At 41.1% G+C, this 23931-nt stretch overlaps 1 protein-coding gene and 1 long non-coding RNA gene across 5 annotated transcripts in view; one reads left to right on the top strand and one right to left on the bottom strand.

Moving 5' to 3' along the window:
* The first annotated feature begins 4561 nt into the window (after positions 1-4561).
* Positions 4562-23931, top strand: part of myot (myotilin) — a 38218-nt gene continuing 18848 nt past the window's right edge. The window contains exons 1-7 of one of the 4 annotated variants that reach the window (XM_019346538.2): positions 4562-4722; positions 12544-12576; positions 12833-13013; positions 13216-13278; positions 13403-13544; positions 22789-22812; positions 23758-23877. In XM_019346538.2, coding sequence (XP_019202083.1) covers positions 12569-12576; positions 12833-13013; positions 13216-13278; positions 13403-13544; positions 22789-22812; positions 23758-23877 — 538 coding nt within the window. In that variant the 5' untranslated portion in view covers positions 4562-4722; positions 12544-12568. Of the gene's footprint in view, positions 4723-11696; positions 11720-12492; positions 12577-12832; positions 13014-13215; positions 13279-13402; positions 13545-19025; positions 19152-22788; positions 22813-23757; positions 23878-23931 lie in introns of those variants that run through there. The other 3 variants (XM_019346533.2, XM_025898415.1, XM_025898420.1) reach the window with 3 other exon arrangements.
* Positions 4732-20111, bottom strand: LOC112842184 (uncharacterized). The gene is made up of 5 exons (XR_003213893.1): positions 19979-20111; positions 13365-13474; positions 12863-13005; positions 12478-12561; positions 4732-8793 (listed from the first exon to the last, which is right to left on the bottom strand). It is a non-coding gene; the product is annotated as an uncharacterized LOC112842184 (long non-coding RNA).

Raw genomic sequence — 23931 nt, 5'->3', positions numbered from 1 at the left:
AGGTGGCTGATATCCAGAAATCCTACCAGTGGCTGGACAAAGCTGGACTGACAGCACAGAGGCACTAATCATGGCACCACAGGAACAAGCTCTGACCACAAGATCCATAGAGGCTGGGGTCTATCACACCAGGCAAGACCCCAGGTGCAGGCTGTGTAAAGATGCCCCTGAGACAATCAAGCACATAACAGCAGGGTGCAAGATGCTAACAGCTAGGGCATACATGGAACGCCATAACCAAGTGGCTGGTATATTCAATTCAATTCAATTCAATTCAATTTTGTTTATATAGCGCCAAATCACAACAAAAGCCACCTCAAGGCGCTTCATAGGTACAGAGAAAAACCCAACAATCATATGACCCCCTATGATCAAGCACTTTGGTGACAGTGGGAAGGAAAAACTCCCTTTTAACAGGAAGAAACCTCCGGCAGAACCAGGCTCAGGGAGGGGCGGGGCCATCTGCTGCGACCGGCTGGGATGAAAGAAGGAAAACAGGATAAAGACATGCTGTGGAAGAGAGACAGAGATTAATAACAGATATGATTCGATGCAGAGAGGTCTATTAACACATAGTGAGTGAGAAAGGTGACTGGAAGGGAAAAACTCAATGCATCATGGGAATCCCCGGCAGCCTACGTCTATTGCAGCATAACTAAGGGAGGATTCAGGGTCACCTGGTCCAGCCCTAACTATATGCTTTAGCAAAAAGGAAAGTTTGAAGCCTAATCTTGAAAGTAGAGATAGTGTCTGTCTCCTGAATCCAAACTGGAAGCTGGTTCCACAGAAGAGGGGCCTGAAAACTGAAGGCTCTGCCTCCCATTCTACTTTTAAATACTCTAGGAACAACAAGTAGGCCTGCAGTGTGAGAGCGAAGTGCTCTAATAGGGTGATATGGTACTACAAGGTCATTAAGATAAGATGGGGCCTGATTATTTAAGACCTTGTATGTGAGGAGCAGGATTTTGAATTCAATTCTGGATTTAACAGGAAGCCAATGAAGGGAAGCCAAAACAGGAGAAATCTGCTCTCTCTTTCTAGTCCCTGTCAGGACTCTTGCTGCAGCATTTTGGATCAGCTGAAGGCTTTTCAGCGAGTTTTTAGGACATCCTGATAATAATGAATTACAGTAGTCCAGCCTGGAAGTAATAAATGCATGAACTAGTTTTTCAGCATCACTCTGAGACAGGATATTTCTAATTTTAGAGATGTTGCACAAATGGAAGAAAGCAGTCTTACATATTTGTTTAATATGTGCGTTGAAGGACATGTCCTGGTCAAAAATGACTCCAAGGTTCCTCACAGTGTTACTGGAGGCCAAGGTAATGCCATCCAGAGTAAGAATCTGCTTAGATACCATATTTCTAAGATTTTCAGGGCCGAGTACAATAACCTCAGTTTGATCTGAATTAAGAAGCAGAAAGTTAGCGGCCATCCAGGTCTTTAAGACATTCCTGCAGTTTAACTAATTGGTGTGTGTTACCTGGCTTCATGGACAGATAGAGCTGCGTGTCATCTGCATAGCAGTGAAAATTTATGCTATGTCTTCTAATGATGCTGCCTAAGGGAAGCATGTATAATGTAAACAGAATTGGTCCTAGCACTGAACCCTGTGGAACTCCATAATTGACCTTAGTGTGTGAAGAGGACTCTCCATTTACTTGAACAAACTGGAGTCTATTAGATAGATATGATACAAACCACTGCAGTGCAGTACCTGTAATACCTACAGCATGTTCTAATCGCTCTAATAGGATATTATGGTCAACAGTATCAAACGCTGCACTGAGGTCTAGCAGGACAAGCACAGAGATGAGTCCACTGTCAGAGGCCATAAGAAGATCATTTGTAACCTTCACTAAAGCTGTTTCTGTGCTGTGATGAGCTCTGAAACCTGACTGAAACTCTTCAAATAAACCATTTCTCTGCAGATGATCAGTTAGCTGTTTGACAACTACTCTTTCAAGGATGTTTGATATGAAAGGAAGGTTGGAGATTGGCCTATAATTAGCTAAGACAGCTGGGTCTAGAGATGCTTTTTAAGTAAAGGTTTAACTACAGCCAGCTTGAAGGCCTGTGGTACATAGCTGATTATTAGAGATAGGTTGATCATATTTAAGATCGATGAATTAATTAATGGCAGGACTTCTTTGAGCAGTTTTGTAGGAATGGGGTCTAAAAGACACGTTGATGGTTTGGAGGAATTAATTATTGAAGTTAACTCAGAAAGATCAATTGGAGAAAAAGAGTCTAACTTAACATCAATGGTACTAAAAGTAGCTGTAGATAATATTACATCTGTGGGATGATTATTGGTAATTTTTTCTCTAATGATTAAAATTTTATTTGTGAAGAAGTTCATGAAGTCATTACTAGTTAACATTAAAGGGATTGTTGACTCAGTAGAGCTCTGACTTTTTGTCAGCCTGGCTACAGTGCTGAAGAGAAACCTGGGGTTGTTCTTATTTTCTTCAATCAGTGACGAATAGTAAGATGTTCTGGCTTTGCGGAGGGCTTTCTTATAAAGCAGCAAACTATTTCTCCAGGCTAAATGATGATCCTCTAAATTTGTGACACGCCATTTCCTCTCCAGCTTACGAGTTATCTGCTTTAGGCTACGTGTTTGAGAATTATACCACGGAGTCAGGCACTTCAGATTTGAGGCCTTAGTTTTCACAGGAGCTACAGTATCCAGAGTCGTACGTAGTGAGGACGTAAAATTATTAACAAGATGATCGACCTCTGTTGGAGTAGTGTTCAGATAGCTGCTCTGCTCTATGTTGGTACAGGGCATTGAAGATGATAACAGTGGGTGGATTATATTCTTAAACTTAGTTACAGCACTTTCAGAAAGACATCTACTTTGATAAAGTCTACTCTCCACTGCTGTGTAATCAATTATTGTAAATGTAAATGTTATCAGGAAATGATCAGACAGCAGAGGGTTTTCAGGAAACACTGTTAAATGTTCAGTTTCTATGCCATATGTTAAAACAAGATCTAGAGTGTGATTAAAGTGGTGGGTGGGTTCTTTTACATTTTGAGAGAAGCCAATTGAGTCTAATAACAGATTAAATGCGATGTTGAGGCTGTTATTTTTAGCATCTACATGGATGTTAAAATCACCCACAATAATTATTTTATCTGAGCTGAGCACTAAATCAGATAAAAAGTCTGAGAAATCAGAGAGAAACTCTGTGTAAGGCCCAGGTGGACGATAGATGATAACAAGTAAGACTGGTTTCTGAGTTTTACAGCTGGGGTGGACGAGGCTAAGCATCAGGCTTTCAAATGAATTAAAAGTCTGTCTGGGTCTTTGGTTAATTAATAGGCTGGTGTGAAAAATTGGTGCCACACCGCCCCCTCGGTGTATAGTGTACAGGAACATCTGTGCTGAGTATGGCCTGGAAGTCTTGAGGTCAAAATGGAAGACGCCACCTAGGGTGGTGGAGAATGACCGAGCTAAGATCCTGTGGGACTTCATAATACAGATGGACAAAGTGGTCATGGATAACCAACAGGACATAGTGGTGGTGGACAAGCAGAGGAAGACAGCCGTAGTGAAAGATGTAGTGATACCGAATGACAGCAACATCAGGAAGAAGGAACACAAGAAACTGGAGAAGTACCAAGGGCTCAGAGAAGAGCTCGAGAAGATGTGGAGGGTGAAGGTAACAGTGGTCCCAGCAGAGCACTAGGTGTAGTGACACCCAAAATGGGTGAGGGGCTCGAGCAGATCCCAGGAACAACACTGAAAATCTCTGTCCAGAAGAGCAAGAGCGCAGTCCTAGAAACAGCAAAGATGCTGTACAAGGCGTGCAAGCTCCCAGGCCCCTAGCAGAGGATGGACACTGATGAGCACTCATGAACAATGTAGGTTTTGCATATTCAGGTATGTATCTTAAACTGTCCCAGAAGCTTCTATGGCCATTACTTTAATAAGTATAGCCTTTTGGAATGAGATGATTCTGTTTGATGTACTCGTATATTGCATCACATCTATGTGAAATATGATGAATAAAAATGAGCTGAGCTTGGGTGCGATCTGTTTTCCAAGGTTGGGTATTCACGTCTCCCTCTGTCTGTCCGACTCGCTCTGGTTCTCAGGTTTCTACCCAAAGACTCACTGGCACCAGTTGCAGGTTTTCTGGCCCCTGTCTCTCACACTTGGATGAAGTTTGGTCCAGTCATGATGCCTCAGCCACTTTTTGTAATTTCAGATTGAACAATATATCTTTATAGTTTGTGCAGCAACGCGCAACAAGCTAGCTCTCTGTCAGCTATCTATGGTCATTTGGATTTGGCATTAGCTGTGCGCATTAGCACAAAGGCATGAGGCACCGGCTGGGGCAGACTTGAGCTTCCCTATTCTCTTTGGTTAGAGGAGTACGGAAGGAGCAAATTTAGAGCAGAGTGAAGTGTTAATTAATGGTCAAACTCCACATGGTTTCCTCTCACCCCCCTCCTCAGCCTCAGATTCCCTCCTAACCCCGTCCCACACCCCAACCTCTTCAACACACACACACGAGCCCCTGCTTGTCCACTTGTGTCTAAATGTGTGTCAGCTCGCCCAAAGCAAGGAGCGTCCAGTGACCAAGCCATGACTGGCAGCCACACAGTCATATAGCAGTTTTGGTTTTAGCATCTGGATTTTCTGCTTGTTGGATCAATATATTTGTTGTTATTCTTGGTTTTGTAGCCTGCTGGGGATAGAGCAGACAGGTAAGGATGGGGATATTTTTGCGGAAGTTCGCTTCTGATGGATTAAAGATTGTGTTGAGGATGCAGAGCTGCCTGTTGCTTGTCTAAATTAAGCTAGAAGCATATGACACACAATCACAGCATGGAGGAACTTGTGCAACCCAGCTTGCATTTCATTTAGCATTTTGGTAGAGACATCCAGAAAGTTTCGCAAAAGTGGGAGTCCAGCATGTGTGGCATGCTTCGAACCGGATTCAAAGAAAAGAGAAAGTAACAGTCAAGTTAATCAGATAATCAAATGGTGTAATTCATTTGGTCCATGGCCAATGGGATCCTGATACTGCATGCTACTGATACTACAGGCAGTACTGGAGTGACTGAGTTTGCAGTCAGAAGGAAGAGGACAGCTGGGATGATCTGTCTGAAGTTATTTATAATTTATATGCTGTGTCATGTGCTATCTAGCTATATTTCATTGACAATAGTAACCTCAACGCGCTATTATTCTAACTACCAACCTATGTAGCTACGTAGCTTTCTACCTACCTGCTTATCTAATAACCTACCCTTCTACTTGCCTATCCATCTGTTGATCTACCTGCTTACTTTCCCCTCGCTGCCTTCAGCTACCAGTGACACCACCAAAGATTCTTTGTAGTTACTGTTACAAAATGGCGTCTATCAAAAGAGAACATCCTGTTGCACATCTTTAAATGAGCAAAATGCTAATCTTTGAAAAGTATATAGGCAAACCCAAGGACATTGGTGCAAACTATCCACATTGGATATCCAGTGCAGCAAATGAAGAGGGGAATTTAAAGGGTATAAATAAAAAAGGAACTGTGTCAGTTATATGTCCTGCAGTGTGAGGCAACATAAGACATACCAGCCAAATTTGAGCTGTGTGTGTGTACAAGCTTGGCATGCCTGTGTGACACTGTGTTCAGCCACTGGGTTCTGGTTGGCCAAAAGAGAGATCAGGTGACCCAGTCTGTGCTAAATTGGTCCTGTGCACAGCCAAGCTGAGGAGGTAGGAGAATTGGAGAGTCATAGGTTGAGGGCTAGGAGGGTTTCTGGAGTGATGCAATTGAAAAAATTCAAAATGTGATGTGTCTTTGTCATCAGTAGTCCCTTTACAAAGAGTTGGCCTTTGAAATCACGTCTCGATTAAAAAATTAAGCTGCAACAGACATTTGAATCTCAAACTGGAGCCTCTACATTCATTTGCATTTATAAAGTTGTCTTGTTATACAGAGAATACTGATTCAGGATAAGTCACAGAAAATTACACTGTTGTGCAAAAGTCTTAAGCCACCCCTCATGGCTGTATATTTTGCTAGGAAAGTGGATAATTTTGCTTCCTTAAGAACAGCTTCTTCACAGTCACCCTTCCACTGAGACCATTTCTAAAGAGGCTTATCAGTGAAAACTGAAAGTTACGATTCTTTTCTCAGGTCCTGTGTCAGGTCTTTTTTTCAGTAAGTCTGTTATGTTTAAATACGGCTCTGGTTAGTATTCCAGTCTCAGGTATACAACAATTGGCTGATTGTTGGGCACTTCTCTCTAATGCTGTAGGGTGTTTACCTTACAATAGAAAGTGTCTTGATTAAACTGGTTTATAAAGTTAAGCTGAAAAAAATTTACTTTCTGTTGAATTCTAATTAGCAAGTGTTAGCATGCTAACCTGCCACACCGCTAGAAACCCGCTACAGTGTTCCCGCTACCTCGGAACTTGATGTCATAACTTGTAATTTGTTTTGGTTCTTTGCAAGATAGAGACATTTAGGTATCACTAGCAATACAGCATAATTTTTTTAAACACATTAGTACAGATTAAAAGTTTACAGTTTTACTACTGCTTACGTTCAGTGCTACCACCTTGGTTTGCTAACTCGGGGTATGTTGGTCTGCTCTTTCCGAGTAGGAAATCTGAATTCCATAAAAAAATTTCCAACTGGGAACTTCAAATTTCTGAATTCTGACTTATTTTGTAACACACCAAAACAACCATTATTACCAATAATAGCATTTATCTTAAATTACTACTGTATCTGAACAGTCTCAGAGAATTGCCGGCGTGAACCAAGATTTGTGCTGTTAGAGAAGATATAATTTAATTCATTGTCATATCCTGCTGCTATGACAAAACATCATACCATATACAGTATAAACTGACACTAATGTAATGCTACTTTTATCATTATAGCTGAGTAAAGCAACAGTGTGTGCCTTTTTGTATCTTTTCTCTTTACTGGTGTGGTCTTGGTCTGGTCACAGAGATGTATGGTACATACGTCATATGGGTCATATAGAAAACGTCTAACAATATGTATGTGTTTGTGCATTTTGCTTAGCCTGTTATAAACCTCCTACATTCAGTAGCTAATATATTACTCTAGATTTTTGGAGGGCACTTTTCAAAGCCCACAGGTTTATATAAAGGTTGCTGTGTTAGCTAATTTGAACACGGTCCACTTCATTCTGGATTTCTGCTCTAATGTGCCACTCCTGTCCACAGCTGAGAGCTGCTAGTGGCTGAAAGCTTCATGATGTTGTGTACAGCCAGGGCTGCAATGAGGGATCTGTTTAAATAAGCAAAGCTGACTGTTTCTTCCTGTTTCCAGTTTGTCAGAATCTGCTCGTCGACTGCAGGACAGCTCAGTTTTCTTTGATAACTGTAAATGACACATCTAAACATGCTGCTAGTGTATAAAATAGATATTTATGCTAATAACACAGGCAGGAGGATACTTTTATGGCACCTATTAACTATCACCACTCACCGTGTTTAATAGCAAATCAAATGACAAACAGCCGTCACCATGACTCATCTCCAAAGGCTGCCTTTCTCCTGTCAGGTGAGAACAGGTGCACTGGAAATGCACTTACTGGAATATTGAACTCACACAGAGTGCAGCCATCTTCCTCTTTCCCCATGTAACAGAATCAGTGGGCTCAACATGCTGTTAAAAATACCAGCCATGATTCTTCATTGACACATCAATGAGCAACACAGAGTCGTGTGCCATACGCATTAGCAAGCCATATCGACAAATTACATGCAAATGTTCAGAGTGGCAGTCTGCAGCAATAGGGACCTACGATTGGTCTAAAGTTGTGTGAATTTATATATGCATTATACTGTATTAATGCTTCTCACCACACAGACAAATATAGCCCTGCAGGCAGGTGAGTGTGGAGATATTTGTGGTAGGACAATGTGTTTCTTAGACCGTAGATCCAAAAACAGGTTGAAGCTAGAGGCAGAACAGTGAGGGGCTGATATACACTCACTTATGACAGAAGCAGAGCAGGCTCGAACGTGAACTCGGGTATAAATGTGTGAGTGAAACAGCAAAAAAAGAAGAATCAATTTGCAAGTTATGGTTTTGTGGTTCTTTGTAGCTGCTTTTGTGTTCTTTTAGATTTGGTGTGTCTTTCTTTGTTCTTTAGATCCTTTGTGTACAATACTGCAATTACGTCAAATGACTTTGAAACAAAAAATATTCCAGTCACTGTATTCAGAGGCTCTGGTTTTGGGGCCCACTGAACTCCTGGCTAGCTGGGCCTAATTCTACCATGTTTTACTGGGTATGGCTTCAGGGAAACAGGAGGTCTGAGATGGGTAGCATCTTTCCTCTTTGAGGCTGCTAAAGGCCAACTGGCAATAAGCTTCTGGACAATCTAGTGATGATGTTTGGATTCATGTTTTAGCATCTTCTGTCAGTTTGGACGTCCTTTCGTCTCACTTTAAACTTTAGGCACTTAGAAAAACTTAATAATCTGAAGGCATGACAGTCGACATGGGACACCCAGGGAGGGAGGGTATACTGAGAAGACACCAGCAAGTTGCATTATGGGAAATTTAGGGTCTAATGCTGCTCAGTCTTCACCTACACTAAAGCAAAAAGGATGCCACTGTCGCCAATGTCTTTGATTTGCCTCTCATCGGATAATATGAACGTTAGATCCTTGTTTGGGACATCACTGAACTTGGCTGCCACTGCTTGTGTGCCTCTGTCCATCTGTTGCTTGCCAGGTAGCGGATTTGTTGCACTGGATGAATGTGTCCTGTTGTCGCTGCCACAAATTCTGTAGTTATGTAAGAGAGACAATTGATACAAAGGGTTTAGCAACAGTTGCTGTTGTATCAGCAGTGGGCTTTAGTACGCGCACACACAGCTGTTTGGAGTGATTATGTGAGGGGAAAACTGGATGTACACACGGATGTCATACATGCCTTAGTTGTTTCTTCTTTCTTAAGCTGTGATCCTCTCATTTAGACAATGTTTAGGCTGTGTTTATGTGACTGCTGTGACCCCCATGTAGCACAAATAGTACAAATAGTAAGCCAACTCAGATTTATCGTTGTAGATTAAATGCATATGACACGTAAATCTAGAGTAAAGGGGAGTTTTCTTTACCTCTGCGACTTCGACATGGAGACGCTTTGATTTATCGCAGCTCAGACAGTCTGTGCAGCGCTTAGGAGGTGGCAAAGTTTAATTTAGCCCAGAAACCTGAACCTCAGGAGGCTCCTTCTCTGAAACCAAGACAGGCCTCCCAAGGCTGGCAGGCTGAGATCTGAGGGAGTCTTTTGGGTGTAAGTCTCCTTCTACCTTCAGTTAGCTCTGATATGGCCATGCTGCTGCCAAACACAGTGATGGAGAAACAGTGACCTGGTACACGAGTGATTTGGTGCCCTGTTTGAGGAATCCAGTGTGTGAGCTCAAGCGTTTAAGCTTATTTGTTTCCATGTGTAACTTTGAGTCTGCATAAGCGTGTGTGACCATTCATTTGTTTGGGGATGATAAATAATAATACAAAACATTACTGTGTCTGTATATCACCACCTGAAATAAACAACAGATCAATAGAAATGCATGTAATCAAGCTTGAATTTAGCTGTATTAAATATAACTGCTGAAGGTTTCTTCCTGTTAAAAGGGAGTTTTTCCTTCCCACTGTTGCCAAGCTCTTCCTCAGAGGGGATTGTCTGATGCTGGGTTTTCTCTTTAGGGTCTTTCCCTTACAATATAATTTGCGTTGAGGCAAATGTGGCTGTAAAATTAAAATTGAATTCAAGGCAAACAACGTGTTGTTTGCCTTGTGAATAAGCCGCATCTGCTCTATTTTTAAAAACATTTTTAAAAAAGATATACAAGCCGCACCCGGCTATAAGCCGCAGATATCTATGATGAAAAATTAGATATTTACTGCATGTACAGAACGATTTTGTACTGTAAATGTACATGTGTGTACTTGAACAGATTCTTTCTGAACAATGCTTTTTAACACGGCAGCAACTTTGCTGATTAAAACAGAACAGAACCAAGAGAAAATAACCGCTATTTATTTACCTTCATTTTTCCTGTATTTGAAACCACAAGTCACTTTAATCATCTTCGCTGAAACCCATAAAGTCCCACCTTTGAAATCTTCAATATTCATTTTGCGGGCGATTGTTTTGGCTTTCAGTCGGATCTGTACAGTGGATACACCTCGGCCACCTGCTCTCTGTGTGTTCACCCATTCCTCCAGGACATTTTCAAGTTCAGGCCACCTGCTTTTATGTCCTCTGAAAGCTTTTCTCGACTTTTGGCATTGCATGAGCTCTTCCCGCTGCCGCCTCCAACGCGGTTTCCCTCCTGGACAGCAAGATCGATGGCCTTCAACTTAAACTTGCATCATACGAACTTCTTCGTGTGGTTTCCATGATGAAGGGGCGAGGATTTGAAAATAACTACCAGTTGGTAATTTGTTGTGCGTATTCTATCTGCTAAAGAAAAAGTAGCGTATTCTTCTTTGCATTGATTTTTCATCTATCTTGTTTTTTATTCTAATTCTGGTTAGAGTGCCCCTAGTGGTGGAAGAAAAATCCACAGAATAGCCGCACCTTTGTATAAGCCTCATGGCTCAAAACCTAAGAAAAAAGTAGCGGCTTATGGTCCAGAAAATACGGTAGTTGTGAAATCCTGTTTTGAAGCTTTGAGTTCAGAATCTTTTTTGTTGTTGATACAGTATCATAAATGAGGGGTGGAGGTGACCATGCAACGGGCAGCACTGCACACTCGTTTTAGTAACTCGTCAGTTACAAAGTAGCTCTGTCCTGCCTTATTATCTGTTTTACTATCATTTGAACAAAACGTCTTCTTGTTGCAGTAAGACAATTCTCCCCATTCTGGCCATTTGGAAGAATGCAGATTTAATCTTTTTTATACAGTCTATAAATTAAACCTGTCTAAACATTCACTAGATGTGAAATCTCATAATTACATAGGCTTTGTGCATGTTCACTGATCCAAACGTGACGTACAGTCCTGCCAAGATGATGTTTTAATCAACACCCGACTCTGTGTCTTTTTAAACAAGGGCTCAACCAGCTTTGATCTCAAGCATTTGTCTGAGCTGTTTTCTGGCCAAGGATGCTCTCAAAACTTTTAAGATTTTACTGATACCAGTGCCAGCATCAGTTTTGTTTATAGGCCTACATGTTCAGCATTAATCCAAAAAAGTGTTACTTATTTGATGGATGACAAAAAAAACAGAAAGACAGTAGAAAGAGGCTTACAATCCGGCAAATAATTATTTGATCTGTGGCTGAATTTTTAAGTCTGCTCACTTACAAGGAAATGAATAGTTTTTCAATTTTATGCTTGTTTCATTTCATGGAAAGAGACAGGCTATCGACCAAAGACAGAAAGAAGTATTTCATCCCCTAAAATGCAGTCAGAACAAGCTCCCACAGATTGGCTCAATCAACCTACCAGTCGATCAGTTACACATTCGCTTGATCTCAACTCGTATGTATAGAGCACACCCGTCCACATAATCAGTTTCTTCCATTCCAACCTCTCCATCACCACGGGCAACATCAGAGAGCTGCCAAAGGATGTCAGGGACAAGGCTGTAGACCTGCACAAGGCTGGAATGGACTAAAAGACCATCAGTGTGCTCTAATGGATTGAAATCTTGTGATGCACACAAAGTCATCCTGCTCAAGAAGGCACATGTACAGGTCTGTTTTAAGTTTGCCAGTGAACATATAAATGATTCAGTGAAGGGTTTGAACCTGTTTTTCTGCTAATGGTACAGGACAGCTTGACTACACTAAGCCTAAGCCCCATTAAGGGGCCAATGGATGGAGCAATGAACCATAAAATCCTGGACCAGACCCTTCTTCCCACAGCCAGAACACTGAAGATGGGTCATGGATGGGTCTTCCAGCCTGATACAGACCCAAAACATACCGCCGTGGAAACAAAGGAGTAGCTACAGAAGAAGCACATTAATTTCATGGAGTGGCTGAGTCTGTCTCCAGAGCTCAGTCTGACAGAAAATCTATGGAGGAACCTGAAGCTTTGAGTTGCTGAGCAGCAGCCAAGAAATTTAAAGGATTTAGAGCGTTTCTGTAAAGAGGAGTGGACCAAAATCCCTCCTGAGATGTGTACAAACCTGCTGAACAGCTACATGAAACACCTCACCACTGTGCTCACCAACAAGGGTTTCTAAGCCAAGTATTAAGTCATGGTTATTAAACGAAATGAAACTACCTTCAAATTAGAGACTATTCACACCTTTGTGAGTAAACTCACAAATTCAGCACAGACACGTGTGCAGAAGCAAACAAAAATGTAACCCTGTTTCGAACTGTTGGAAAAAACATTGAATTAATATGATTTAATGAGTTGGAATCTAATTCTTGATTAAATCTTATTAGTGGCTAAAAGCCTGTGCACGTGATTTGTAAAATGAAATGTATGTGTTCAGTCATACCTGCAGACACTCATTTCTACAACACTGCAGCAGAGCATGTTTGAGAGTCTCCCTTTGTCTTTACAGGACCTCTGTCACTGCATCCTGGAACATGGAACAGTAAGTTAGACCTGCACACAAACACTGACACACACGTTTCCTTTTCATGAACCATAAGTAATACTTGACTCAATTTAAACTAATTTTATCCTAAATCTTTACTCTAAATTTCTAATGATTGTAAGATCATTATTACTTTTTGTCCTTAACAATAAGGAAAGAAAACCCACAGTGTGACTCTGTATAGACACTTATGTCTTCACAACCCGACGAAGCGTCCAAACACAGATTTATTCATTTCATTATTGGTGCTTAGAGTCCAGAAGGTGCAGAAGAAGACAAGCACCATGTCTCTGACCATCTCCTCCTCCTCTGCTGCTGCATCCTCCACTCGTGAGCTCTCCTCCTGCTCCTCCACCGTCTCCTCCTCCTCCTCCACTCTCCTCAGTCAGAGACACTCCAGCCTGGTGCAGCCGCTGTGTGTCAGCCCTCAAAGGGTAATTGCAGCCAATTAAAATGAGTCATTTCACCTCATTCGATAAAACACGCGAGTATGTTTCGTTATGGGGATAAACTGGTTAAATAGGTAAATGTCATTTTAATGTCCTGTAATGTTGCGACCTTTTTGTAAATAAATAAATAGATATGCCAAATGATTTTCAAACAAATTAGGTGAATGGTATTATTCCATTTGCCCAGACTCAGAGTCCCATCTACATCCAGCAGCATTCAGGCAGCGGAGTGGCTCCCACATTTGTTAAGGTAAAATAAATGTGCATTTGTGTATTTGTTCATGGAAGTGCACAAAGAAAATCAGAAACCATACTCATATGAGCCTGTTGTCATACCTTCTCTTGATCATGGTCATCATTGCTCCCTCTGCCAGTGTCTCCACGACGTGTCTACGGTGAAGGGTCAGCTGGTGGTCCTGGAGTGCAGACTGAGGGGGACTCCGCCCCTGCAGGTTATGTGGTACAGAGAGGATGAGCAAATACTGGACTCCGATGATTTTAGGATACTCCGCAAGAGTGAGTGTGTTTGTTTTCTACTTAACTTAAACTAAGCTATGAACTAAATCTAGATGTGAAAAAGAAAACATGTTATGTAACTAAAATAAAAATTAAAAACTAAACTTTAGGGGGAAAAAAGGAAATGTTCTTAGTTTTAGTATCTGTTAGTACAGTTCGCCTGATGAGGTGTTGATGGATGTGTTTAAAGAGACTTGGGTGCCTTCAACACTGCTTTCAAGAATTTCTGTGTTTTCATACTTCCTCTGATTTTCCTAAATCGTGGTTCTAACATGTGCCCTCTATACCATTATAAGAGATAGTAATTAAAACTAGACAGCGAAAATTTCTGAAGAAATTTTGAGTTTGCCTATGCTACTGCCAGAAGACATCAGGATCTACATGACTGAAGCAAAGAACTGCTGAGTTTTAAACAGAGTCATCAGTCACCTGACGTGATGAATCCTGCTTCCGGGCCCAAAGTAGTCTGCATTTAATAAGGCTGTTGTGTTTTTAATATGTTTTAATGCTTTGTATCTTGTTCTATTTAATCTCAACAAGCCCCTAAAAACAGTCAGTGATCCCTGTCGGCCTCTCTTGGTTTTTATCACCACTGTTCATTTTAAAGCTCAGTTTTTAAACCCTTACGCTGTAACCACAGCCCAGCCCATGCAGCAGTATATTAATGACTAACCTGGTATTGTGGATGGATTATCTCAGTTGTTCTCCTGACTGAAGTTTGGTCCATTTACAGCATCCTGCCATGTGATTGCATTTGTCCCTAACCATCGGGAACCCTCACGGTAACTTTTATCCAGTGGAAAAAAGTTAGCGTTCATCCTCCAGCTTCACTGTGTTTTTGTTATGCTAACATAGCTGTGTGGCTAGCGATCACGTAGCACATCATTATATAGCAGCTAGCCCAACTTCAGTAACCCTACAAACGTCACTGCTGTTTAGTTTCCTGTCTTCATTTATGTTGGAAGTGATAGCAGAGCTGTACGTCTTAATTTGTTACTTAAATCCCTCAGTCAGAACTTGATATATTATATTTAGATGGAAGCTAGCGAGCTAACTTCCTGCTAACTTCTAACTCAGTTAAATGTAATAAATCCTGTTTTCATGGATGCCTGGATGTTAAACTTAATTGTTACACCTGGTAAAGCAGCAACGCTGATCATTTTATTAAAGATGAAAGAATTTAGACAGTTTTCAACTCTCAGTAAAGCTGCAGTGATCGTTTGACCTTGGGACCTGCAGCAGCGTTTGGGCCCGGACATGGCTAATGATGTCAGATTTAAAGATCAGATAGTAACTCCTGTGAGTGGCGGGGGGGGTGATGAAACACACACTCTTCTGCACCTTGGGGTCAGACACACAGGGCAAACAGGATTTAAGCTCTGAAACACATGTTTTCCTAGAGGCAGTGGCGGTCCTAGCCTGTTTGGCGCCCTGGGCGAACACTCCCTCTGCCCCACCCACCCACACACAAAACATATTAAGGATTGTACATTAACATAAAACTGTTGTACACACACACACATATGAAGAGAGAGAGACTATGCATAGTATGCAAACGGCTAACAAACAGCCATCATAATTCGTCATACAATTATGCTCCACACTCTGGTTTTAGAGTAGGTCACATGACCATTCAGTGGCTGGAAAATTTCATGAAAAATCACAATTTTCAAAAAATTTAAACTGCTCTTGTGAAATAACTGTAAAAGACATGAAAACATGGCTTTAGTCAATAAAAGTCCAAAATCTTGTGACCTGTATAAAGTTTGAATGATGTTCCTGCGATAAACTATTGCCAGTAGGGTTCCAAAGTGGCTTGGGTTCGTGCCTTTTTTTTCAGATGCATTCCCATTCAAATGAATGGGAGACTCTCTAGATCACAATGTCATCTGCAAAAATCAGGTATATCATGGCCTGCAAACCAAATAATCCCAGGCAAACAGATTGTTGATAACGAGCTGGCTAAGATGGCACAATTGCTTTTAGCCATTTTTCACTGTGAAGGAAAAAAGATTTCAAACTTGCATCTATGTTCTCCCCAATAGTATTAAATACAAATAAGGCTTTCATGAAAACATTGAATAAAAATGATACATATTTGCTCAATTAGGCTTAAATAGAAGACAGAGTGATACTAAATGAAGAGCCATTTGTAAATTGTAAGAGTCTCTTCTAAGAGAACAGAGAAAGAGCCAAAGAGCAAATACATTAAAGTTAATTTAAAGATTTAAAGTTACAGACATGCAACTAAAGTGGGCTACAGAACAACCTTAAAACCACAGATACAGATAAGGACACACTGTCTCATTAAAGTAGCATATTCTCCAAACCTTTTGATAACAATCTAATAATCAAACCGTACAAAGCTCTAAATTGTTTCACAATTTCTTTTTTTTAATCAGCAAATTATATTAATTAAAGCTCATGCTAAGAACAGTTTCCAACCCAGTTCAAGAAAATGAAGAAAATCTCCATTAATCGTATAATCAACCATACAAAGAAAATGGAAAAACAATATAGAATGCACTGATGCATGCTCAGTTATCCAGGTAAGTAAATCCCAAAAGGCTGAATCTGTTCATCTGGACGTAGCGTTTTCAGTGGGAGAAAAGTTCTCCTTCAGTCACTTGGATGAGTGACGAAACATTTCTCCCAATGAAAATGCCATGTCGAGATGAACAGATTCAACCCTTTGGAATATAGAATGCAAATGATGGTTGATAAATAGCTGGGTATGGAATATGACCACTGGTTAATTGAGGCTAATTCATAGGCAGTCGCCTCAAGGAAATTTATATTGCATGGTAAAGACCCTACAATATAAAAGAAAACCCCAACAATCTAACGATCCCCTGTGAGCAAGCACTTGGCGACAGTGGGAAGGAAAAACTCCCTTTTAACAGGAAGAAACCTTCAGAAGAACCAGGCTCAGAAAGGGGCAGTCATCTTCCGCGACCGGTTGGGGCATAGACAGTATAAAACATGAAAAGAGCTTGTTCGTTGGAAACATGAAGCAATACAGAAGAACCCTAAGTGTACATTCGGTCTGAAGTCTACCAGATGGCAACAGCTAGCCTGATGCAAACCTCTAGAAATCTATAGGAAAACCGCTTTCTTTCTTCATCCACCCCACCTTATCACATCTGGTTTTTGCAATCAAGATGGCAACAGTAATAATGCTCATCTTGATGCTACAAAATGGGACTTCAGAGACCAATGGATGATGTTACTGTAGCTATATCAATATTTTATACCAGGGGTCCCCAATCCCAGTCCACGAGGGCCGGTGTCCCTGCAGGTTTTAGATATCGCCCTGAGTCAACACACCTGAATCACATGATTAGTTCATTACCAGGCCTCTGGAGAACTTCAAGACATGTTGAGAAGTTAATTTATCCATTTAAATCAGCTGTGATGGATCAAGGACACATCTAAAACCTGCAGGGACACCGGCCCTTGTGGACTGGGATTGGGGACCCCTGGTCTATATTCTATACTGTCTATGGGGGTTGAGGGGAAAGAGTTGTAGTGGTGTATAGAAATGGGAAGTCGAAAGATGTGAGTGGAGAAGAAATGCTCAGTTCCCAAGCAGCCTGAGCCTTACTGCAAACTGCCTTTCAGTAATAGGCCTAGTTGTAGTGAGAAAGAGCAAAATGCAAGGCAGCACCTCGGAGCCATGTTATCCATCCCCCTTGATCCTCTTCCTTCACCGCCCTGTCTGTCTGTTCTTGTGGAGTTTCCATGTGAGATGAACTTTTTGTGGTATTGTCCTTATTTTTTTCCTCTAGGTCTGTATTTTTGCTTGTTTTGATCCTCTCTCCCTTTTCAATTGACTCATTAGATTTAGGTGTGAGCTGAGGTTCACATTTATCAAGCTGTATTCTGTTCTTGTCAGCTTCAGAGGATTTGAGTTCTTGCAGAATACATTTGAGCTCCTTAACTTTTTCCTGAACAGCAATGTTTTTTGCTTCGATTTCTTGCTTCAGGCCTTGGTTTTGACTGCTCAGACACTCATTTTCCTGCTTTATCTCACCATACAGTTCCTTAAATTCTTTGAAATTTTGCAGGGTTTCGTTTGCCTCATGGATGTCATTTTGGAGGGCCTGGATTTGCTGTTTCATTTCATCCTTTTCCTTTTGAAAATTTTCCTTCAGCTCACACATGCTCTGTATTGCAGCATCATTTTGTAATCTGAACGCCTGGTTGTCCTTTTGGAGATCTTCAACTTTTTGCTGCAATGTCAGCTTCTCCATTTCATACTCTTCATGCCTATGGTGCATTTTTTCTTGCAGAGCCTCTTCATTTTGTCTCACTTCCTTCTGACAATCAGCCAACTTTTTGTTAAGCTCCTGGACTTCCAGTTCCAGAGCTTTGTTATATTGCCTAATTCTATTTTTGTCATCTTCAGAGCTTTTGAGTTGTTCCAGAATAGATAGAAGCTCTTGAGCTTGTTCTTGAAGAGCACTGTTCTTGGCTTCAACTTCTTCCTTTAGATCCTGATTATGTTTTTTGAAACATTCATTTTCCTGCTTCATCATACAATAGTTTATCTCAAGTGCTCTGAAATTCTTCATCATTGTTTCTGCCTGAAGATCAAAGTGAGGAGCCAGGATTTCATGACGCATTTGATCTTTTTCCTGCTGAAAGTTGCTTTGCAGCTCACATGTGCTTTCATTTGCATCATGATTTTTCAGACATTTTGACATCTTTTCTGTTTTCACGCCATCGAGCAAGCAAGCTACACCCTTGCTCAGCTGGTCAAGATACTCTTTGAATTCTTTACGGTAATCTTCAGAGCTTTTAAGTTGCGCCAGGGCATTTTTCAATTCTTGATCTTTTTGTTCACAAGCATTCTCCTTTGCTTCAACTTGTTGTCTCAAAGCTTGATTTTCAAAGTGCAAATGGGAAATGCAATAGTTCAAGTCTAAATTCTCCGAGCCAAGCTTCTCATTTTCTAGCTGTAGTTCCCTTTTTTTCTTGTTTTTAGAAAACTCATAATCTTTGAGAAGCACGTCAATGCTTTTTTGGAGGTTTTTGTTCTCATCTTTTAATTCCTTGACTTGCTGAACAAGGTTTTCATTATCTTCAATCACGTCGCTGGGAATGGAGGAAGACGCAGCCATTTTTGTAATTTAAGTTCAGTGAGAACTAAATGGACACAGGGTTTGGGTTACAATATAGTGTTAAGATCAAATGAGTCCTATTTATAGACTTCAGATCAAAGGAATCCTAATAGAATGTGATGAGTAATGATGATGTCACAATGACACGTGATGTTAGATAATTTTTCCAAAGATTCTTTCTTTCATCATCAGTAGTTCTCATCACGCCGATTTATGTTCAAGATGTCTCCTTTCCCATAAGTTTGATTATAATTACTACTATAACGCTTTTAAATTTGCGTACAGCGTCATCATAACAGCTTTGACTGGCAGCTGCAGTCACGGAGAAACTTGCGTATCTCTGTTCGAAAATAGCAGATAGAGCGGGACGCTGAGAGGAGCTCCAGCTTTAAGTTACAAAACCACGACCGACTGTTTTAACCTGACAGCCTGAGTGTTCTTCAGTAAACTGGACTACTCGACAGAAGGATCCGAGGCCCCGCCGGTAAGTTAAACGTGTTTGTAAGCTAATCCGTAACTAACGTTCTCAGCTAGGTCCTGAGACCTAGCTAGCTTAAGCTGGGCATACACTGTGCGATTTTTTTTTTTTTTTCAGTCGTGTTATTCAGCTTCTGCTCAAACTGCACGATTGACTCGCAGGGGTTATAAGTTCGCAGGTCACGATGTAGGGTCTCACACTATACGGCCCGATGCTCTGATGCGACCTTAGTGCTCACACTGTGGGTCCATAAAAATGAAGGTTATAACAGAAAGTCTGTCGCTCGCTCTCCCTCTCTGTCTTTCACTCACACAGACACGCACACCACCACCATCAACTTTGCTAAATTGCTAATGAAAAACATTGATCAGGCAGCTGTGATTGAGCAGCAATGTAAATCCAACTATTTTCACGGTTGTTGTGGTCGTGATAATTTTGTGAGGCCACATCGGAAAGGCTCGGATGAGCTTTCCAAAGTTCTACAAGTGCCTCCATCCCTTGTGTCCAGATCACACGCTGCACCACCGTGCTACTAGTGATGCGCGAATCATGAACGAAACGTTCAATACTTGAGAACCACTTTATTGACTCATGAATCATGATTCACAAGCCCAACTGACTCACTGACTCATCCCTGTTGCTGTTAGCAGCAATATATCTAGCTTATAATTAAAATTGTGGAGAAAAACACAACATCCAGTATCTTAACAAAAACATTTCTGCTCTGAACTGGAAGAAAAAACCCTGAGTAGAAGCTCACATCAAGACAATAGCTCCTCGTTCACAGTAGCATCGTTCTGCTAACATGCTAACAGCACATTTGAGCTACTCACCCCCTCCTTTCCTGTGCTGAATCGTAGAGCGAGCGAATCACTGGTTGTGTCCCAAAACATCGGCTGCATCCTTCAGAGGACCCGGCCTTCGCGGTCTACATGGCCCGGGTCCTTCGAAGACCGAGAAGGCCGGAAGTGCGAGGCTGTGAAATGGGACGGTCTAGCCTTCAGATTTGCGTCACCGCTGTGTCGGTGGAGTTTAATAAACTCGGCCGTCTGCTCCTTGCTATCTAAAATATAACAGGACACTGCCGTAAAAAATGTAAGAGAAGAACTTCAGATCCTGAGTGTGTGAGGACAGGGAACGATCAGCTTTATTTCAGATTTGACAGAAACTTTATATTTGAGTTTGATAAGATAAGATAACCTTTATTAGTCCCACATGTGGGAAATTTGTTTTGTCACAGCAGGAAGTGGACAGTGCAAAAGTTATGAAGCAAAAATTAGAATAAAATAAAATAAGAATAAATACAGTACACAACTGTACAGAATAGAATAAAATAAAATACTATATACAGTAGAATAAAATAGAATAAAATATACAATAAGATAAAAATAGAATACAAATGCTATATACAACTGAGTAAAAAATACAACGATGCCAGGAAGATTATTGCACTTAGTGTTATTGCACATGTGTGTGTTTGATCAGTTAAAGTCTTTGTTGTGGAGTCTGACAGCAGTGGGGAGGAAAGACCTGCGAAATCTCTCCGTCCCACACCGTGGGTGCCGCAGCCTGCCACTGAAGGAGCTGCTCAGTGCTGTCACAGTCTCATGCATGGGGTGGGAGATGTTGTCCAACAGGGATGACAGCTTAGCCGCCATTCTCCTGTCACTCACCACCTCCACTGGGTCCAGAGGGCATCCTAGAACAGAGCTGGCCCTTCGGATCAGCCTGTTCAGTCTCTTCCTGTCCCCAGCAGAGATGCTGCCACCCCAGCAGACCACACCGTAAAAGATGGCTGAGGCCACCACAGAGTCATAGAAGGTCTTGTGATGGTTCTGTTCTCTTTGTGATTACAGGAGCTGCCCTCAGATTCAGACCTCAGCGCCACCCAGTGACAGCAGACAGATCATTCAACATGTTCACATGTTAACTGCAAAATTAACTGATGAAAACAGTACAAAGGTTAAAGTACCACATGTGCTTTCAGTGAAAGCTGCAGCTGTTTTATTGATAAAGTTAAAGACAAAAAGTCAAATGGATTAATCACCCATGTATCGGTGTCACTATATAGTCTCGGTCGTTGTGTCCTTGGGCAAGACACTTCACCCGTTGCCTACTGGTGGTGGTCAGAGGGCCCGGTGCCGCCAGTGTCCGGCAGCCTCGCCTCTGTCAGTGCGCCCCAGGGCAGCTGTGGCTACAATGTAGCTTGCCATCACTAGTGTGTGTGTGTGTGTGTGTGTGTGTGTGTGTGTGTGTGTGAGTGAATGAATGTAGTGTAAAGCGCTTTGGGGTCCATAGGGACTAAGTAAAGTGCTATACAAATACAGGCCATTTATATATATCAGCATTAACAGGACCTCAGTTTGGTGTTTCAGAAAGCTGCTGATCTCAGACCTGCACAGTTTCTGTTATAAACACTTGATGTACTCAGCTGCATGAAGAGCACATGAGATTTTCTCTGACACAATTAAATAAAACCTGATGAAGGTCAAAGGTCATCACTTGTATGTTGAACCAAAAACTTGTGATCTGGATTTCTTTCACTGTTTTTTGCCAATAGTGTGTTATTTACCATAAAGTAATTCAGAGTCATTCATACCAGAATAACCAGAGAGGATCATATATTTTTAAATGTATAACTTTCTACACGACTAAATATAATATCTTTATGTAAAAGACCGGAGCCTCTGAGGATTATCCAAATATTTATAACATTATACAAAGCAAAGGTCTCCATCACAGTGTTCATGAAATGCTGGGTTTATCATTCTTCTGGGGCGGGCCTACGGAGGAGCTCTGAAGATTTCCTTGTGAGGGAGCTGCTGGTGAAGATCATGAGTCCTCCTTGATCCTTGCAATGAATTTTAGTCCAAAGTCTTGTGACCCATATGAAGTTTAAATGAAGTATTGCCGAGCGATAGGGTTCCAAAGTGACCTGGGTTGGTGCCTTTTTTTTTCGGGTGCTATTCAAATGAATTAGGAAAAATTCTGAAGTCTTTTGGAATTTCGCAGAAACCATGCAACATCGCTACCAAAAGTCATAGCTCACCATTCCCAATCGAGCCACATGAAATGATATAACATGTGGGGGTTGTTTCCAAGCTGTGGGGGTGAGCTTCGTAGGAACATTTCACACATGATCAGATCTTTCACAGCAGAAGAAATTTCAGGCTGGAGCTGGGAAGAATAAATAAGAAGAAGAAGTGCGCTGTTGCATAGGCAACCTTAATAATCTTTTTTTTTTTTTAAAAAAAAGACTGAAACTAGTAGAAACTAAATGAAACATTTTCAAACAATAAAAACTAAACTGACGTAGGAAAAGCTACTCTGGAAACTATGCAACTAAACTGAATACAAAAAAATCAAAATCAAAGCTAATTAGAAAATACTAAACTATAATAACTGGTTTGGATGAAAGATTAAGCAGAAATACACTCCTCCATCTCACCTCTGAAGAGTGTAAAGATCCACACCCTGCACTGAAAACACCTTTTTATCGCACAGTTAACAGCTCACAGCGGGTCAGGTTAGAGGCGCTTAGATGTTTTCTATCCGAAGCAGAATTCAATATATACAACTCTGAAAATATTATTACCGTGTAAGTTCTCCAGAAATGATCTCATCTCTTTCCTTATTTTTCCAGAGGCCAGTTCTGCATCAGTGCCGGGTGAGTACCTGATGTTAATTACATTCAAACTCAAAGAGAAGCGGTTTCCCAAAAGTGTCAAACCTACTCGACATTTTAAGATACAAAAAAAAAAAAAAAAGAAGTCTCTGAAATTACTACAAGTGATGTTTCCTGGTTGTTATTTTAATTTTCTTTGTTTTGTTTTGTTTTTTTCATTTTTACTCATGACTGGGAAATGTGGATGAGTAGAAGTTGTTGGCTTGAGTCAGAGTGAGAACGCTCAGCACTTCAGCACACTGGCGGCTCCAAGTGGATTAAAGATGTAAATGCTGGAGAAATATTTTTCATTTTCACAATCAGCGCTCATTACGCAGCTGTTTAGTTACTTATGTGTCGAGAGAATCCATGTTCACCCTTACAGTTGAATAACTTTCTAAAGCCTGTAAGATCAGAGATGTGAAACATGTGGCCCAGGATGGTTTATGGTATTGAGTTTATAGAGGGATAAAACTGCAAAGAAGAAGGCAAATTGTATTAAGCCTTGTGCTTCCTGGTGCTTGTGTTACAAGTTGCTAAGCATGGATCACATGACCAGAGTCAATGAACTATTAATTTGAGCCTCATATCTGAATCATCAGTTTTTAAGTCTTCTTAATGGTAAAGTCATTACCCAAGGTCTCCTGTACTGATCGAAGTGAGGTAGTTAAACCAAAGAGGCGTCTTACAATAGCAGCAGCTCTCTGTGATGAGAGTGGAAAAGTTCTTTCCACTAATAGAAAGTGAAACACTGAGAGTTTTACATGTTGTTATACAACAGTGCTACTGGTCTAAGACCATAGAAGGCCTCCATCTTTAATAGATATAGTCCATTTGATTTGATAATAGGGGTGTGTTTCTATAACAACCAGTAGCAGTGCGTCTTTGATCATGTGTGAAAATGCAGCCCTGGCGTCTTGATTACCGATGCTGTGTTAACCCCTGCAGAGGAGCTGTGTACGCTGGTGATCACTGAGGCCTTTCCTGAAGACTCGGGCCTGTTTAAGTGTGTGGTCCACAACACCTTCGGCACAGTCTCCTGCTCGGCCATGCTGGAAGTTTATGACGGTGGGAAGTTCATTTGTACGTACCACAATTTTGTCCAGTGAAATGTTCACAGAG

This window comes from Oreochromis niloticus, linkage group LG2, assembly GCF_001858045.2.
Source record: "Oreochromis niloticus isolate F11D_XX linkage group LG2, O_niloticus_UMD_NMBU, whole genome shotgun sequence".
NCBI classification, from domain to species: Eukaryota; Metazoa; Chordata; class Actinopteri; order Cichliformes; family Cichlidae; genus Oreochromis; species Oreochromis niloticus.
The sequence above is the reverse complement of the archived record's forward strand: the minus strand, read 5'-3'. Positions and strand labels throughout refer to the sequence as shown.